The sequence below is a fragment of the Xiphophorus maculatus genome, chromosome 13, assembly GCF_002775205.1.
Source record: "Xiphophorus maculatus strain JP 163 A chromosome 13, X_maculatus-5.0-male, whole genome shotgun sequence".
Classification (NCBI taxonomy): domain Eukaryota; kingdom Metazoa; phylum Chordata; class Actinopteri; order Cyprinodontiformes; family Poeciliidae; genus Xiphophorus; species Xiphophorus maculatus.
The window spans coordinates 24,095,572-24,115,553 of NC_036455.1; the positions used below are offsets into that span (position 1 = coordinate 24,095,572).

The 19,982-nt window shown below is 40.4% G+C and overlaps 1 protein-coding gene across 2 annotated transcripts in view; it reads right to left on the minus strand.

Moving 5' to 3' along the window:
• runx1t1 (RUNX1 translocation partner 1) overlaps positions 1 to 18,583 on the minus strand; it is a 73,942-nt gene extending 55,359 nt beyond the window's left edge. The window contains exon 1 of one of the 2 annotated variants that reach the window (XM_005797430.3): positions 18,004 to 18,583. In XM_005797430.3, coding sequence (XP_005797487.1) covers positions 18,004 to 18,031 — 28 coding nt within the window. In that variant the 5' untranslated portion in view covers positions 18,032 to 18,583. The remainder of the gene's footprint in view (positions 1 to 18,003) is intronic. The other variant, XM_023344990.1, reaches the window with a different exon arrangement.
• Positions 18,584 to 19,982: the final 1,399 nt, after the last annotated feature.

Below are 19,982 nucleotides of genomic sequence, written 5' to 3' on the forward strand. Positions count from 1 at the left end.
TGAGTTTTCTGCTGCGGGTGCATGCATGTGTGATATGCTTTCAGCAGGGGCGTGTGCGTGTGTGTGTATGTGGGAGGACTGGTTGTTGAAATGTTTTCCGATCTCTGCTTCCACAGCACACACTTGAATATTGTATGAACTGTTAATGTAAGTGCAAGAACTGGTTTTGCTTTCTCAGGTGAAGAGAAAGACTAGCAAGTGTTTACCAGCAGGTGAAATGATGCAGGCTTTGACAGATGCTTGATTTTTTTCTTCCCCCCAGTACTGCAATCCTGTCATCACACACATCCACTGATAACAAACAACAAGACATAGTTTCATTCCACTCCAGCTTGGGCGATGTTGACACTTTTGACGGCAAAGTGGACAGAACATCGAACGGAGAAGAGGAATAAGTGTGCATTTACGGTTTTCTGAAAAGAGGATGACATGAAATGAATGGGGTGCTTGATTTGTCACAACAATACACAAGACACCACAACTGACACTGGCAAGAGAAGTGCAGACAGAAATAAAAATAGAGGAATCGAAAAGGAGAGTAGCGTTCCAAGGGCGAGGAGCAACACAGTCCCCATCGAGACAGGAAAGGGAAACAGAGAGGAGACGTTTCAGAACAAATAAAAGCAAGGAGGGGATGGAGGAAAAAAACATGTGCAGCAATGTGGACAGATTTTCTCAAAATTAAGCCCTCACCTGAGAAGGATCAGCGATTTCTATGTCGGTAGGAGGCGCTAGCGATACATCTGTAGCCCTGCCAGCTCCCTCTTCCCTGTCTTCCTCCCCCCACTCTTCCTCCTTCCATAGTGAATCGTTGTGACAGCCTGGCTTGGCAGTCATAATTAACCAAGAGCACCAGCTAGTGTAGCGCTCCGCAGTGAGCCCAGCTCACAGTGGACTGCTCACGGGGAGAGCTGCCACCAGGCACGACAGTCACTCTAACGCATGTCTGATCACTGGTGTGTGTTCCTTCCACACCAGACAATCGCTCTGAAACAGATGCTGAATTGTCTGATTTCAGCAGTGCCTCATAAAGATAATACGTTCTAATCGTTCTCATTGCTGAAGATGGACACTGATCACTGATTAATTTCAGGATATGTTTTTGTACTTGTCTTAAGCGGAGTGATTTCAACTGTATAAAGAAACTTCCTTTAATTTGTTTATAGGAAGCTGGAAATGTGTTGCAACTAGTCAGAGCTAAAGTAGTGCCACCCATCTACTTCTACGGAAGTATTTAAACCAACAGCTGATAAAGTACAAGCTCCACGTCTGTTAAGCAGCTGAATCTCAGACTGTGTCTGGAAAACTGTTAGTTTTTTCTTGTGCTATTTTCAGTCAAATTCTGTGCTAAAAGAATATTAATTCATGTCTACATATAAAACATTTCTTCTGCAGGAGTTGTGGTACAAGTTGTGTTACTAGTTATTTGAACATCCAAGGCATCAAATGAAAGAGCTCAGTTCCCCTCAACAAAATCAGTGTTCTGCCGCTCAAAATTTACCATAAGCAGTTACTAATGGAAATGATGGCACAGCTCCTTTAACTAGCACAGCAACAGGAACCAGGTCATTTCTGGCTCCCCTCCCGGCCCCCGGGGCCAAGGGCCCTGCCCAAGTCAGCACACAATGGGCCGGGAGAATGAGAGGAACCACTGGCCATCCAGAGATAGCCCTGCTGGTCAGGAACCAGAAGGGGAACCAGAAGGAACCTGAGAAGGGGGATGGGGTGGGGGCCTGGAGGGTTAAGAGGGAAAGCCAAAGAGGATGGGAACCCAGATGGGTGGGGTTGGATGGCTGGCTGCTCGGGGTCAGGATGTGTGTGAAGGGGACAGTGTTTGTGTCTGTGTTTCAGACTGGACTGCGCTGTGTAGATAATTGTCTTGTTCCCATGCACGAACATGTTTCAACTTGTTCACACAGAAACACACGCATACACGTTTTTCAATGTCTTTTTTTTTGTCAGGATGTTTTTGTCTTTTCTTTTAGGCGATACAAGCTGAAAGTGTGCTTTTAGGATGGAAGGCACAAGAGGGGATTGAAAGTCAGTGGCCCCAGTACCCTTGAACCTTATTCTAAATTTCTTGGCTCCCTCCCTGATTAAGGTAGGAGACTTTTTCTGTTGCTGTCTTGCACACCAAACAAAAACAGAGATGGCACATGGAAATTCTTTTTAAATAGTGAATTACTTAAGACAAAAAAAAATCTGGTAGTGATCAGTCCTGCCTCTGGTCCTGTTTTGAGGAGATCTGGTAAAACACAAGCATTCAACATTCAGCCTGTTGTTTCCATGACAACAAGTGCAGGCCATAGTATTAAAAGACATTTATGTTTTCTCATTCTATACATGTGCAGCTATTGCACACATGCAGTGCAAAGAAAAAATTCAAGAACCTGGCATCCTGTTTTTGATGTTTTGTTTAAAGAATCAGTGGATTTTGTCGTTATGCAAGAATACTTGCACAAATGCAAAAACAGCTGAACTTTTAAAATATATAGTTTTTGTTTACTGTGATTGTCCCTACCATCTTCCGCAGAACTAGACTCAGTGTAGTCTCTTGGCCAACGACATGAGTCGAATCACTTCTCACGAGGTACCCCTCCTGTTCCCAGGCTTTGACTCACACCAAACCAGTGACGTGCGGTGAGGTTCATAGCTGGTGAGACACTGACTTAATCATAATCATATTTACAAATATAGACCCCCTGCATGTTATCGTTTACATAAGGAAATTTTGTGCATGCGGATAACGCTGGAGGCCAAAAGACTATTCTTTTATGTCATCCATAGCCGCGCTACCGCAGTAGAATAATCCCGTTAACTCAATCAAACTTGGACATGTAGATATTATTAATTTGTGCTGTTCTCCACAGCAAAGGAGAAACCGTTAAAGCACAACTCAAACCCACTTCTTTCTCGCTCTCTGTATCAGCACAGCTACGCGCAGACTCGTTGCCATAGCAACTGACAACACCCCTAAAAGAACACTGAAATATTTCCCACACAAAGAGCAGAACATTCAGTCTGTTGCAGTAGTACGGTTTTAGGCTTAATGGTTATTTTGCGATTATGAATAGGTGATTGCTCTGGTAAGAGGAGAAAACTATAAATATATCGCTGCACTGTATGGCTAGCTCGCTGTTACTGTCTCTTACTCTGCAGTTGTGGAGTCACAATGTCTGGGATCATGAGCGCCCCCTGCCATGAGGCAAGCGAACTGCCTGCCTCACCTCGAATCTGTTCTCTGCCGTTTCTGATCGCTCCTCAACACACGAAACACGTTACACACACAGTTGGTGACAAAAAACACTGTACATTATATACATAAGCTAAATCATGGAAAACCAGTTCATACATTATATGTTTTTTAACCATTTTATTGGCGACGTACAGACAGGAGGAACATGCTCCCATAGAATGGCAGCCAGTGCAGTTAGCAAGAGGTTGCGCAATTCCAAGTGAGGCTCAGCTCGCTGCTGCCTCACCAGCTTCGCTTCGAAGCATTTGAATGGGAAAATACAAAAATTCAGCGATTTTGAAGAAAAAAATAATCAGAATCGGTTAAGCTAAATGAAAAATAAGAATTTTATAGTACAAAACACAGGGTGAAAATAGCAATATAAATTATTTTATCATTATTATTTTTTCATGATGACAGGTGAGGCTCTGCCTCATTATCACTGATCATTCCACATCTGGCTAACCATTTGCCTCTAATGACACTAAAGATAACATCTGCTTCATAGCTTCCTCTGGGCACTTAAATAGAGAAGTCTCAATTTTTTATGAGTCTGGACTGAATTTGATAATATCAACTTCAGGATCTACGATCTTAAAATGAATCAAACTTGAAATGGACACAGATTTTTTTTCACACACATAAAAAACAAGCTTAGATGAATAGCCATAGATTTTCCAAAAACTGTGCTGAAATCTCGTCTTGCTCTCGAGAACCTAACATCGTTTTCATAAACTGTAGTATCTATTTGACTGAAAATATACATCAAGTGTGGGCATTGAGCATGGTAAAAGTCTATCTAACACACAAGATAAACTATTGGCATGTAGAAGTAAAATGCAAAGTACTTGTAATATAATATCCTGGCAAGCATTGCACCCAAGCAGTTCTTAGCATTTGAAATATTGCACACATCAAAACTGTAATAATGGTATACATATATTTATGAACTCTGTCAAGGAATTCATATATATAAACTCCTTCTCAGGACTGATCTCATGTGTTACATCTTTCAAACTCCAAAAACCTTCCAGACAAAGATGTAGTTTCACATTATATGCTGTCTAAGATCCTGAAAAGCAGAAGCTGCAACTGCATCTGAGGTCATATTTTTTTTAAGTTAATGGTGTATTTTGGGGATTTCCGTCTGCCTCGTTTTTTGTGTGTGTGTGTGTGTCTGTCACTACTCCCTTCTCCTTCAGCTGCTCAATTCTGTGGCTTCTGGCATCAGTCCGCAGCAGTTTAGAGTCACTCACAAACATACACGCGTTATTCCCGGTTTCTCCATTTCCAGGGTCGAGTTCTCCAGCTGGCACCGGCAAACAGGCTGACATCAGAGCTGCGCAATCACACAGACCTCGCTCACCCCATGTAATAATGTGGTTTTGAAACCGAAACACAACAATTCCACTTTGGATAGCTCCCACCGGCCTGTCTGGGCACTGCTACATAAAGTCTCTCATGCTTAAGTTTGTAGTCCACAACAGCTACGGGCAATGAAAAGCAGAGCTGAATTACAGATGAATTCACATGGAAGTATTTAAATCTTTAAAAAAATGTGATAGACTTATGGTAATGGCTTTAGCTTATAGTAATTTGCAGAGGTATTCATTACTCCTAATCTCTTTTATACTGGGACATTACAACCACAAACTTCAATGTATTTTGGTGTTATTTTATGTTGTACAGCAATGCAAAGTAGAACACACTACTTATACTGATGGTTAGAGATCTGAAACTTGTGGCATGCAAATGCATTGAAGAAAAATATCCTCACATTATGATGCTGCCACCTCTATGCCTGAAAAATGGGGATGAAGTGTTCAGGGTTTTGTTTTAGGACAAGAGTTACTTTCTTCCACATGTTAGTCCCCTAAATGGCTTGCGGTAAAAGGGACTTCTCGTATGTTTTTGTTTTTCCTTAAGGGTAAGATTTCTGAAGTTCGTCATTAATAGAAGAGATGTTGCTGCTTGTCAGGGGGATCTCTGCAGTTCTGCCAAAACAGTAGCCATATACTGTTTTGGCAACACATGAAAAAGGTTCAAAGGGTATGAATATTTTCTCAAGGCACTGAGGCCTCCATCTACTTTTCCCATGTGATGGTTATCTTATTTTTCCCAATCTTCTCTCTGCAATCCACCTTCCCACACTTTGTCACCTTTTCCCCCTCTCGCCGATCTCTACTTCTGCACCCCACCCCCAGCGTAATCACAATCTAATCCTCTGCAATCAGTTCCCCGTGAAGATACCACCCGCTTCCAACAACAACAACAACATCAACAACACACACGTACACACACACTGAAGCAAACAGAGGTCTGCAAAACACCAAAAAACACCATGCAGGGATAATCGTCTAAGTGGCTGGATCAGATAATTATCAAACCTCTGCTCATTCGCTTCAACTTAAACCACCTAAATGATTTGTGTATTCAAACAGGAAATACACCAGAGCAGAAAGTTAGTGGGTAATATTTGTGAGCGGGGGATTCTCAAAATAACATGACTGAGTATCGATTTAATTCTCCTTGTGGGATAATGACAAATAAATGTGGGACCAGGATAAACTGAGGCATGTTACTGGTTGTAAATATGTGCATGTTGGGATGTGTGTGTGTGTGTGTGTGTCTTCCAACCTCAATCAGCTGATGACTCAGTTTTGTTGTCGTCCTACAAGGCAAAAGCCTGGGGCGGTGCACGACTAATGCATTAGCCTCTTTAGCAATTAGGGGCATCTGTCATGACTCTGTACATGTTTTTGTGCGACTGCATCTTGTAGCCTTGGGCAAAGAGGCAAATACAAAGACTCTTATTTTAGCCAAATACACCAGGCTGTATCCCAGACACAGAAGCTTTGGTGCAGATGCTCGTAGTCTGCAGCTGAATTTAGAGCAGATTTTACAAACTGCTTTCCTTGTTTACCACTATGTGAACTAAAATCTGGTTGCATATAAAAAAAACTCAAGCTTTGCTAATACTATTACACCTATTTGAAAATGTGTTTGTTTTTTTTCTCACTCTGATGAAGTGGTAAGAAATGTTGCAAGCTATGGTTGTTAAAGTGCATTTATCTGCCGGACTGTGTTGTGTTACAGCAGCAACACTGATTTAACAGAACATAATTGGCAGTAGGAACGAGCTCAGCACGCTTTTGTTAAGCGACTAAATTACAAAAAAAAGTAGGACATGGGTATGTGGTGGAGTAGGAGTGTACATATCCTGCATTCATGCATAGAAGAAACAGCAGCAAATGTAACTGGTGACTCATGCCTGTGTGTGTGTGCGTATGTGAGTGTGCAATCTCATCTGTTAATAAGACATTCCACGCAATTCTTAAAATATTGTTCACCTTATCAAGCACACAGCGATGCACACCACCTTACATGGTATCACTCAAAGCACGCTCAGCATGCCTTCATTCTTGATTGACAGCTCTGCCATATGGTGCTGGGCTGCATGGCTTTGTTTGCACATCCAACTTCTGTTTGTGAGCATGCAAGGAGACCAATTTGGTGACTGCATGACTGTGTGTCCATACTGTGTGTGCATGCATGTGTGTCGGTTAATGTGTGAGATGTTTATATTTGAAGAAATCAAGTCGCAGTTCCACCAAAATATCCAATCTTCGCACAACTGTAAAGTATTTCGTGGATTAGACAGTAGTCTTTGTACATGAAGGATTTTATGAGATATTTCAAACAGATAATATTGAAATCACTTTGCAGATTTCCTGAACCAGTCCTTTTGCCACTTAAACTTAGGCATGTATTGTTACAGAGTCCAATTCCAATGGTTCATTTAAATTAAGCTTTGCTTATACAAAAGTACAAATTGATTAGTTTGGAAACATTTTCTATAACAAAAAGCACAAACAATCATTAAATGTAAATCAACCAACAAACTTATGGTAAAAAGGTCAGCTGTGAGTAAAAATGAGCTAAGCAGCTTGATACAGGCTCGCTAATTCACCAGCTGATCAATTTGTCTGTTACTCCAAAATGGTAGAACAAAATGTTTGTCTTGTGCTATGTGATCATTTACTTTATATATTCACTAGTGATGGGTCCGGCAACACCGATGCGTCGGCACATGCGTCTAGCCCACAGACAAAACTCCGTGTCAGTGCGCGTATTTCTTTCAGCAGGTCACGTGACCGATACAGGAACTGTTTCGAAATGACACTGGCGCGACAAACTGTGTTTATAAGGAAGCGAATCTGTCAACGAAATGCATTTGCCAAAAGAATTCTTGATCTTTTACGGTACAGCGTCAACTATGGAGCCTCAAGGCAAACGAAAGGTTTCGTAGTTTGGGACCATTTTGATCTTACATCAGAAAATAAGGTATTGGTTATCACTTCGTTGTTGTTTCATCCGGGTCTTTTCAGTTTCTACTTGATCTATCTGAATCCAAATTCAGGTAAAATTGACTCTTGGTTTACTTTCATTTTATGTTCTGCAGGTTAAATGTTGCATATGTTTGACAGAACTGTCTTATTTAAATAAAACCACATCATCAATGCTGAGGCATTATAGGGCATCAGAATGAAGTCCCAGATACACCTAGGATATACTCAGGTATACAGCCATTCTACAAATTACTCAGTTGCTTTTTATAAATTATTTCATATAAAAGTATGATTTACCTAATTTTTTCTACAGGAGGAGAAGCTGTGTCAAAAAAAAAAAAGCGTAACAGACTAAATTTCAAAATGCTGGGAAAACGGGGTTTTTTTATGAAAATTTGTGGGGGGAAAAAAACTGTCCACAAGCATCCTCATTCTGAACACGTTCACTTAAATTTTCACTTCATGGTACATGTTCCCATTATTTATTGACTGTATCTAAGAATATAAAATAGATTTTGAATTTAACTGAACATGACATAATACAAAATATAATATACAATAAAATACAATGAGTTAAATCTTATTGTATAGACTAGGTCATCAAATCAGCCTGTCAACTACGTTGCCTGTAGGGATTTTTGATGTCCAGCAGGTGTCAGTATTCAGTGACACAGTATCGACACAGTTTCGACACAGTTTCGCTATGGGTCGAAATGCTTCATGACGCCTCATTTACCCATTACTAATATTCACTACAGCAAAAATGTGTCAGGCATATATTCTGTGTTTTGAAATAAAGCGTATTGAAATAAGTCAAATCACTTTAAAGTTAACTTATTCAAACTTTAAGCAATCAATATCCTATAAAATATTTTTACAGTAGTGGATAATTGTTGCTTTTCTGTTTTATATAAATACAGTTAAACTTTGGTATGTATTTGTTAAACTTTTTACTATAAAACTGTATTACGTTTTTAGAAAAGATTATAATAAGTAATAAGATTTGAAAATCATCATGTAGAAAATCTAGTACAATTCAGGGTTTGTCCCGATGTATTATAAGCCTGGCGGGCCACCAGGCTTTACTTGTGCCTCCAGCAGGCAAAGCATTGCTCACCTTTTTAAGTCTTTTAAAAATGTTTGCATGTTTTAAGACTTTATAGTTGGTGTTCAGGTATTAATCTTACAGTCTTTTAATAACACATAATTATCAAGTGATAGTTTCAAATTTCTTGTCAACTTGAAACATTTTTTTAACTCAAAAACAAACCCTACCGCCCAACCACCAGGCTTAGCAAGTTTTATGGGGGAAACATTGCTATAACGGAACTCGAACTTTGTGCTGGAAATGTGTTTAAATTATTAATTTGTAATTCATTTCTGTAATAAAATATACATGCAATTTTTTACTCTTTACTTCGTAGAAGAAAGCCAGTGAGTGAAAACAGGGGTAATACAAGAAATACTTAGAGAATAGGGGCTTTCCTCTCACTGAAGCATCCTCAGCCTAACATCTAGGCAGTAATTTGTTCTCTCACAGGGGAGGCATAAAAACCAGAACTCCAAACTCTCTGCAGTTATGGAAAAAGTGAAGATTGAAAAAACAAAAAAGCCGAAATACTTTATCTCTTTCTAACTGAAAGTTATTACATTTTCTGAATGGTATGACTTCCTAATGGATAGCATATGTGAGTATGTGCACACAGAGAGAGTGCAGTAGTTGAGGTTAAGCTAATAACACACGCAGAGGAGAAACTGGGAACCCGTGGTTTATAAAGAATACTTGTTTCCCTGCCGCACTGAAAACCAGATGTTGATAAAAAGACATTGGGGTGGGGGGAGCAGAGAAAGGACAGATGGACAAAAAATTATAATCTCTCAGGCCAAACATCTTAAAACATCTGCCAAAAAATCCAGAACCGTACAGGAGAAGATGGATTTATGTTCTCCTTTTTTTTGTGTGTTTTTTCTCTTTTTTTAGTGCATGAAATTTCACTGCTCCGTGAGAGCCTTTTTCAGTCATCCACGCCATGCCTGTTCTCTGTGTTAACAAGCCTCAAAAAGTTACGACGAAATCTGGAGCTGTTTAGCGCTTGGAAAAAGACAGATTCTTCCACAAATGGCTTCATCACAGCCGAGAAGACCAAACATGGCTGTGGGAGTCAGAGAATGGCTCGATCCGGTCGATATAAATCCACGTCATGCCAACATAGTCAGCGTGAAACACAGTTGATGTCCAAGTGAATAGTGCAATGCAAAAGTACTCATTCCTCTCGAGGGGGTTTTAAAGGTGCCTCAATAATAACACATGGCCTTCAAAGTTTCTTGTAAATAAAATCAGAACATTTTCCTAAACCTTAGATCAAAACAAATGCAACCAGTTCCCACCAGAAGCCATCTAATCCAATTGTAGATTCATTGGAGAGCGTCAAAACAAAATAGTGGAAGACCATGGGGAAAGCATCATGCTGTGGGGAAACTTTTCAGCAGACACAGAGAAGCTGACCAGAGTTGACTGGAAGATGAACGGCGTTTAAAACAGGACTATACTGGAAGGAATCTGTCATAGTAGACATCCCCAAACTTTGCCTGTTCACAGGCAAAAGCAAGTGGACATGCGGTTTACTTGCTCATATGTTCATGTTGGCTCACATGCTTGTCTTTCTTCTCTCTTTGACTTCCTACATCTCAACTGCACAGTGGCTACATTTGTTCTGAAATAAATCAGCTCCCATGCTCAGCTCAACATCGCAGAATTACTACAGATGCTTATTGTTAACTTTGCCACTAACTGGGGAGTCCTCTGTGAGAGAATGGAAAAGACTTGAGATCAGATCGAAGGTTCCACTTGCATCAGGAAAATGTTCAAGCTCTCCATTGCATTGTGTCGAGATTCTGTCGATTTCTCTAATGAAATCCAATTCAAAACAGATAAAAGCTTGTGGTTCCCACAGAAAATGTGCAACAAAACAAACGGTACGGATACTTTAAAAGGCTCTGCAAGTAAACAAATGCATGTTATATGTGAAAATTGAGCAATATGGTTAAAATTCAGCAGGGGAAGAGAGGTTTTGATTAAAGGGTTGTCAATCACAAATCCATAAGACATATCAGATGATGCCCGAGATCCTAGCCCAGAAAGATGTAAAGATTTGTGTTTTTACATGCTGCAGACCAGTATATAGTTGGTCTGGGTGTCTGTTCCACATATACACATCGGCTGTGAGGCAGCTCTTGAGATCTGTATCGATTCATCAATATAAACCCACAGCTTCCCACCTTATCTCTTGTCCTACTGAATTGCAACATCTTTTCAGATTTCACTAGAAAAATTCAGTCTTTTTCTTCCTCTGAGGCAAAAATAATAAACAGAATAAATAAACCAATAGAAAGAACAGAGATTGTTTTTACAGGTGAAAATGCCTTCAAATATCAATTTTATTGAGAACAAAACGGAGTGTAATTTTGCGGCTATTACAGACTGCATCGACTGCGAGGGAACAAATACTTAGTAGGGTGGATGGTAGTGATTCAGACTCATGAAGGCTGGATGGGAAGAGCAGGGTCCGCATGGGGACAAGATGCACTATAAGTTAAACAAAATGGGGCTGTTACTTGGCCCCATTTTGAGAAAATGGAGCAGCTCTTTTCATATCTTTATTTAACCCCCACTGTCCCCTTTCCCCGCTTTCCCTCTTTATCTTAGAGCCAATTTCCAAAATGGCTCTTCCTTCACATAATTGACGCTTGCCATTTATCGTTCAAGGCACCTGCTGTCGGTTTGACAACAAGACAATCAGATGGAGCGGGCGACCATCGTCCTATTGTCCCGGTTCCTGGTTTGTCTGTGACACTAAGTGACAACAGCTGGAAGCCCTCGCTCTTCCGACAACACCCATCATGCAAGTCAAATGCAGGCACAAAAGAAAAGGGCTTCATTATAGTGACTATAGTGGTGCGATTTTAACCAGCAAGAAGAGGAAACAAGGATTTAATTGTGTCTGCTGAAGGTGGATGAAAGGCTCTGTTGTCTGATCTGGATTTGAACATGTGTGTTAAAGCACAGGGCAAACAGCACTGCTGTCTGCAGATGCTGCCGCAGATCTCTGAATGAAAACCCTCTCGCATCTCTCCTCTTCTTCCCTCTCGACGTAATTGACTGAACATGTCAATACTTGGAGGGATAAAAACAGAGCCTCCATCGTCTGCATCTATTGATCCACACTTCTCTTTCTTTCCCTTTCTGCCTGTCTGCTGATCTTAATTACACTTCCTTTTACCAGGCTGGCCAGGGCAGCTGCCCTTTTCATAAAGCTTACCACTCATCAGTGCTAATACATCAAAATTAATGAGAGAAAGCGGGCCTGCAAAGACAAAACATTCAATACTAGGTGGATTTTAATCATTTGAAACAAAGAGAAAGTGATTCAGAGTTGATATCTTGACCATCACACATCAAACTTGGTGTCGTTAGAATAGCTAGAAAAATAGCAGTCGCTGTGAGCACACTCAACTGTGCAGCTTAACTTTTAGATTTCCAAAAGGGTGCCAATATTTCTACATCTGGCATGTTATATGAGAAACAGGTTGAAAATTCAAAGTCGTGTTATATGTAGGCTACAGCCTTGTTCTCTATTGAAAGTCTTGCTCTCTCTTACCCTGAAGTAAAAGTAGACAATGTCTCAATATATTTCTAATAATGTAAGCAACTTTCACAGAGAAGAGTGTTGTCAGTCCAAAGTTAACATGGTGAATTCACGAGTTCAAAAAGATAAATTTTCTAAGTTTCTGATGGTTATCTGATTGATAACCAATTCTGTTACTTTTTCTGTGAATCTCTCTAAAGAGCCTCGATGAACATGTTCTAACTTTCTCTTCCTTTCTTTGCTACTTTTTCTTTCTTTACCAATTTGTTTTTCTCCTCTGTTTCAACAGCCCTCTGCCTGCGCTCGCCAGTCCACCTCTCACAAAGCACAAAAACAACTTATAGTCAGGTTTTATGGAGTGATAGGAAGGCAGCCCTGTCCATTCTACAACAATTGTTCTCCCATGAACGAGTTAAATAAAAAAGGTTTCCTAATCGCCCAGTTCCACAGCTCACGCTTCCCATCAATCACGGCTGTCTGCGCTTCCTTGGCATTTGTGTGAGCCGTCACGTTCCCACCGTCTGAGCTTTTAAACGTCTACTGAATCGAAAAACAAAAGCCGTTACACACTGCACCAAGGTAATCTCCTTCCACATGCGCTAGCATCCTTTTCTTTTCGAACAAATCTCTTTCAAAATATGCAAACGGACACTTTTTTCCCTCCCCTTTAACCCCTGGAGCCCCCTCCCTTTTACCTGTGGCTAATCTATAAATGTAAGTCGTATGACAGGTGAATATTGAGGAGCCTAACGATAACCGGTAACATCTTCACTTTGCTGCCTTATCGCCACTTCACATCGCTATGAAGCGCCTATTCAATATCATCACCTTAGGCAGAGAGCGGGGAGGTACACACTTGTGTGTCTGTGTGTCCTTTTGTAATCATAGACACCTATGTGTGTACTTAAATCACACGCAACCACGCGCACACACACAATCACATTCAGTGGCTTATCTCCTGAAATAAGAAAAGGGGCTTGTCAGGATGGCACATTGTATAGGCGGGTGTTTGTGTGCAAATGTGTGTGTGAGTGTGAAAGGCAATGTGCATTAGGGCGATTACAATATCAGCCGGCTCCAGATGGAGGCAGGAAAATAAACAGTGGATGAGAGTGCAAGCGAGCTAAGGGACAGACATCGTGCGAGGGAGGCTAAGAGAGAGATTCTGGATGTGTGTATTGGGGTGTGTGGGCGTGTGTGTCTCTGTGTGTGAGGGGGGTTCTGCTTGTGAGTGATACAGTTAGAAAAAGTAAAGTTAATTAGCACCTCAGTTCCGGTCTATATCCAGTGAACAGAATGAGGAGTAAATGTGAGACAACGCGCATGTTTATATGCTCCTGAACACATCAATCAGAGAGTATTTAACGCTGGGTGAGAGAGATGCAGGTAGCAGTGGAGCTAGAAGCCAAAAAGACCACCAGCCAAAGTTATTAGTAAATGAAGCAGCTGCTTTAGAGCCTAAGAAAACAATACGAGTATTAATGCTACAGAAGTTAGATAGAAATGTAAATGTGTTTATACTGATACATAAGGATAAGATAAGATGGACTTAAAAGGAAACTGTGTTTTCTATGATACGTTAAGGCATGTTTGCATTCTCTGAAACTGGACGTATTTTCATTAAGTTTCAATGTTTTTTTTTCCTTTTAGTATTAAAAAAAATGTGTAACACCTGAAACTTAAAACATTACATTTCACTCGGTTCTGGCAGAAAGTACTGGTGGGTAAACAAGTTAATGCTTTAGGAAGTAGCTTAGCTGTTTTTACGCTACCTTTCTACACTCTTCAATAATCACAAACTGTAGAAGTGAGAACAAGTTTTTTTACACCTAAGTTAAATATTAGGAATATTAATTGACCTTCCAAATGCTGTGGGTTTAAAATCACTTTGCAGTGATAAAACATAATTTAAAAGTTATAATCCTGTTAGATAACTCAAATTTTCTACTTAGTATAAACTTCTAAGCTCTCCAAGTCAAAACTAGTTTTTTAAAAACTAAATCTTCAATATTTTCAAGAATCCACATTTTCAATATACAAATCATATGAATTGAATGTTAGTCAAACAACAAAAATATGGTTATTGTGGGACTAGTACTACTTTGAAGTTGTATATTTTAATGCTAACATTAAATTTACAGTTTATGCTAAAACGAAGCTAGTTAAACTGTACAAATTAACAACAAGACGTCTCACACAAATACAATTCTGATTTGGATCTTACACAGTCTTGGACCACAACTTTTTGTCATAGAAAGAGAGAGCAGGATTTTTGATAACAGGAAGGCTAACACTGTAGAGCTGTAAACTGCTTTTTTGTTTTCTCCTTTTGGCTTTTTAACCTTTGTCATTGTGGTTTGGAAATGTTGGCAGCATTTTGGAACTCTCAGAGTTAGAAAATACGTTATTTAGGAAAAATACGCAGCAGATACTGCTGTTTTAGTAATGGGTTTGAGTTATACCAACTCCACAAATGCTACAGTAAGAGGCTAAAGAAAACAAAAATAAACCATTTTGTTTTAAAATAGTAAAAACTTGTTTTTCAACAAATCCCCTCTCACACACAATGAGATTTCACCTCTGCTCCTGATATAAATAATTAATGACCTCTAATGGCAAGAAGGCTTGAAAGAAATACTTCTCTTCTCTTCTCATAGCTTATACTTACAGTATATTGTGAAAGAGAAGAGTCAGCTAAAATAGTTATCAGAAGGTTAAACTTTTACAAAAAAATGGAAACAAAAATATAGTTTGCTAATATTTCCCGTCCATGTCTCCACTGACCTCTTCTTCTTTTTGCCCTATGAGCCTCACGTAATCTGAAGTATAAACCCGAACAAAGCTAATAAAATCAGCTGATAGTTCTCGCTGTTGACACAGACAGAAAATAAGACCCCATAAAAGGACCAAATTACAGCTACAATAAAAGAAAGATGGGAACGCACTCTCCACAAACGTCACAGATACTGGTTTCACAAGCACACATACACACACACACACACTCTTACCTGCAGCCCCTTTTTTATGCCACTGCTGCTCTTTCACGGGTGATGAAATTCAATAAGCAGAGAGAACTGCCCTCTCACTGATAACCATCAATGGACTTATTGATCTACAATGGGACGGGGTGTGTATGGGAGCACGCGCCGTGATTACATCTATAATTCACTCTGGGACTTGGTAACAGACGGCTCTGAATAATAAGAACAGATCTATACATCTCGAAGGAGTGCAGAGAACAGTGGTTTTAGTATCCAGTTCAGCAGCTGACATTTGGCCCTCCAACAGCTCTCCTACGTCTAGCGGCTTTGATGCTTCTTCCGCTTCAGATGCTTTAATGCTATTACAATTCATGCCTTCGATTAATAATGTAATTTAAATTGATCTGGTTTTGCTGAGATATGCTATCGCTCACCTGCCAGGCTGGCATACAGACGACTACGAGAATGATGTAATTTTCCCCAAAAAAGCAAACCTGAATTTAACAAACACAGACCTGCTCTTGCAAGCACAAGCACAAACAAAGGACTTTGTGTTCCTAAATGCTAGAATCTAAAACCAAATCCAAACACAAAAGATGATCACACAGGCAGAAGGAGAGCGTGTGATGCAATCCCAGCTGATGGAGAAAAGCTCGCAGGCTTCAGGATCGACTGAGTCAACATCCCTTATTCACCATGCAGCAGACCTGGACCGCATCCAAACGTCTGTATGTCACACTTAAAAGAAGCGCTTTGTAATTACATCACAGTGCTGTAGCTTCAATGAGACTCTGTGCTGCAGGGAAAAATGTGTGCATGTGTGTGTTTTTTTCCCTATTTTGAAATAATAGTAATTCATTGTTTGTTTCTGAGATCTGAAAGGCTTGTTTGGATTCAGCGTAAACAGCTAGAAATCTATTAGCTGTGGTTAACATCAGAAAGCGCCAAACAAATAAGGGAAGGGGGAGGGAATGTGAATAATCAAAGCGAAAGGAATGTGTGTGGGGCTTATATGTGTGTGTGTGTGTGTGGGGAGGTGGGGGGTACTGTGTCATCTGCACAGCAGATTGAGTGCAGGCGACGGCAGTCTTTTTCAGCATCGCTTGCTCGAACTGCCAGCCGGGGTTTGTGTTTGTCTTCGAGTGTGTGGCGAAGGCGAGAATAAAATGGCTTCCATCATTCTTTTTTTTTTTTTTTTTTTTTTTTTGCAAGGCTGTCCGCATGTGTGTGAGCAGTGGTCTGATGCGTTTGACCCTGTAGCCTCTTAGTTGGAAGAGGAGGAGGGACGAAGAAGGAGAACAGGTGAGGCAGGCTGGTGGCTGGGCAGATGGCCCCTGGAAGATGCTGCAGAGGCTGGACCACAGAGCAGCATGGCTTTAACGCGAGCCTCTTTTCTGGGTGTAAACACACTCACTTTCGCACGTGCAATCACAGCACTACTCATTTACTCTCCCGCATCATCACCGGCTCTGTTCACCTTTCATTTACCGCCTCGTTCTCTCTGTGTTTTGCGTGGAAGCACACACGTTTCTCCACACACCGTGCTCACTTTCTTAACTCATCCAGACGTGGAAAACGACACCAGGTTTCCACAGTGAGTGGGGAGTCCTTGTCATAAAAAAGATGTCATTTTCAATAACAGACATTTTTCTTTGCACATGTGGCCTAAAATTATAGATACATCAGCAAAATAACATTGGAATAAACAGATGAATAAATGTGTGTTATTAAATACATTTGTTCAAAAATATCTTTTAACTCAACTGCATAATTAAAACGAGTTAAAAACTTTGCTGGAGACTTGTTGTCGCGCATTTAGAAAAAGAAAGAAAGAAAAAAAAAATAATGCACAGTTGTGTGGTTCTCCAGCAGATATTTTTCTTCCTCTCAAATCTGAGTCGTGAGAAAGTGTCTGCTGTATCTGCAGCCGGTTGAGCCAGAGCCGCCTCACGCCCTGTAAACCCGCATGTCTGCGCTTTTCCCAGCCGGAGCAAAAAAGATTCCCACTGGAGGAAAAAATATAGAAGGCCAGTCTTTAATTTCAAGACTACGCCACTTCGTTAAAAAAGAAAAAAAAAGTGAACGAGAGGGTGAGATAGAGGCATAAAAAAAGAGAAGGAAGGAGCGCTTTTTATATGACAAGGCAATAGAAAAGTTCATATGGCTTAATGGAGAAGATGCGCTCCGAGGAGGAATGGGGAGAAAAAGAAGGATTTTTTTTTTTTTTTTTACACATTTTAATCTTAAAGCAGAGAGCAGAATGTTTAATTTGTTTTCTAAGCAAAATATCAGCTAAAATTGAATTATTTCTGGAGTGAAATTAATGCAAAATGATAGTAAAAGAAACCCCCCAAATATATATTTTCTGAAAAACATTAGAAATAAAAGCGATAAATCCCAAACTGAATGCCCGGAAGGCTGCTAACATCAACACCGGTGTCACCATTTAAACAAACTGTAATTTATGGAAATCTAATTATCTCCATTATATGAGTGATGCCTGTTGGGTGCAGCCTTCTAACCGCAATAATCCTAATTTTCCCAAATCATAGTGAAATTTATCATGTGGCCAGAAACTCTTTGTTCTCACGAGCACCAAGTAAACCAGACGATAAAACGCCAGTTTGTTTATAGGACATAACCGATGTAATCCGGAGCAGAAAAAGCAAAGAGATCTGCTCAAAAGGTGTTTGAACAAAAAATAACGAATCGAAATTAAACATCCCCTAAATACTTTTGAGTTTGTTTTACGGTCATTTGCGACCATCAGAATAAAAATAACGATCACTTACACTGAAAGGAGGCAGAAATTCCCACCATGCGGTACGGCGGTGTGTGCGGGATTAATAATTTCCAGTCTTTTTCACGCGGTGATCCGCCGCCTGCGTCGGGGAGACGAAAACTACAACGTCCGGCCAGCTCTCGGGGTCTCCTCCGGATTCCTTCCAGCGGGTCAGAAATGGAGTTGGAACTCCCTCAAACAGGCAGAAAACAAAAAGCGCTTCTCGCGAACAGGAGGGGTAAAAAAAAAAACGACCACTGGAGAGATATTCAGGGTGGGAGAGCCGGGCGTCTTTTGGAGAGGTGAGGAGGAGATGCGAAGGGAAAGATGCTGAAGACAGCCGTCTGCTTTCTTTGTGTTTTTTCTTCTTGTTGTTGTTTTCTTCCCACTTTCTTTCAAATTCCCATAAGCGTCTGTGTCGGAATTCCAACCGAAGGTAGCTGTTTTTGGGGGGATGAGAAACGAACCCTCGGTCTCAGCGCTCGGGCTTGTTGTAATTCTGCGTCTCCCTCAGCGTGGGGAAGAGTAGCGGCGCTCTGCCTCCAGTCGGCGGTGCGCAGCAGAGCCAGGTGGCGAGGGGCGGGACTGAAGAGCTGCTGAAGAGGAGGAAGAACAGGAGGAGGAGGAGGAGAGGCCAGCAGCTTGCTTCTGACTGTCCTAAAACAGGTTGGGAAAAAGCAGGGTCAGAGGAAGCCACCGTGTTTATCATGTGGACTACCTGAAGCTATGTTTTGATTTTAAGGGGGCGGGGACAAAACCTCTTAGTCGATTCAAGGCAAGGTGTCTAAAGGTAGTTATGGACTCATATACACAATTTCACTCCGTTTTTAAACCATTGAGCTATTTACATGCTAGCTTCAATAAGTCTCGTTAACTACTGATGATGTAGAGATCTGTAATTACAGAGTAAGAAAAATGTCTGAAATACATATTCATAATTTTCACCTTAGAACCACTTTGTTCTTTGTTGCACTTTGTTAGGATTTTATTTGATGGACCACCACAAACTGGTGCATCATTGCAAAGAGGAAGGAAATAATCCATGTTTTTTGTTGATAAATGTGTGGTGTGCATTTTTGTTTACTGTATTCTGAAGAGCCAGATATGTCTCTGCCAGCTTTGCACATATAGTGACTGGAATAGTTTCCTGTTCTTCTCTGCAAGTAGTCAGATTGATTACTATTGATGTTAGGAATTGACAAAAGTAGTCCCACAGATTATCAGTGGGACTTCAAACTGGATATTTACTGCCACATTCAAACACATTATCTGAACCAATCCAGTCTGAAGGGTTTTTTGTGGCTTTTAACTGGTTTTCTTCAAAAGATTGTCTTGTATTTGAGTGGCTAGCTTAGCTTAGCTTACCTGCTATAGCTGAAAAACATCCCCTCAGCATGATGCCGCCACCATCATTCTTCACAATTGGGACGGTACCTTTAGCACAATGGGTAGATTTTATTTAATTTTTTTGCTAGCATTCTACATGTAGGCCACAGAAAGTTTATTTTTGTTTGCCAGGTCGCCTACATGGCTTGTGTCAAACTGCTAATGGAACGTCTTTATTTCAACAATGGCTTCAGCTTCTCTCCACTCTCCGATAGAGGACAGATGTGTCGGAAGCGTGACCAGTAGCTCCACTGCCCAGGCTGTGCGTCTCTCCAAATCCTCCAGAGTTACAAGGACCTTTTGACTGCTTTTCTGATTAATGCTCAGATTAAACTGCATGGCACATTTGTTAGGTTAGACAGTGCTTAATAAAAAAATTTACTATATATTTATATTACATAATTATATAATTATAATCCCATCATCATATTCCAGTGATAAGTCAATGAAATCCTGGCTTGCCCATTTCTTTTAAATCTGATCTTTAAAAACAAAAGGATTTGTTTATAAGCTTAAATGAATAGAAATAAATAGTACCATGTAAAAAAAAAAAAGTTAAATTTTATTCCAGGCGTTATTCAGAGGTGCTGTTTGGGCTTTTTT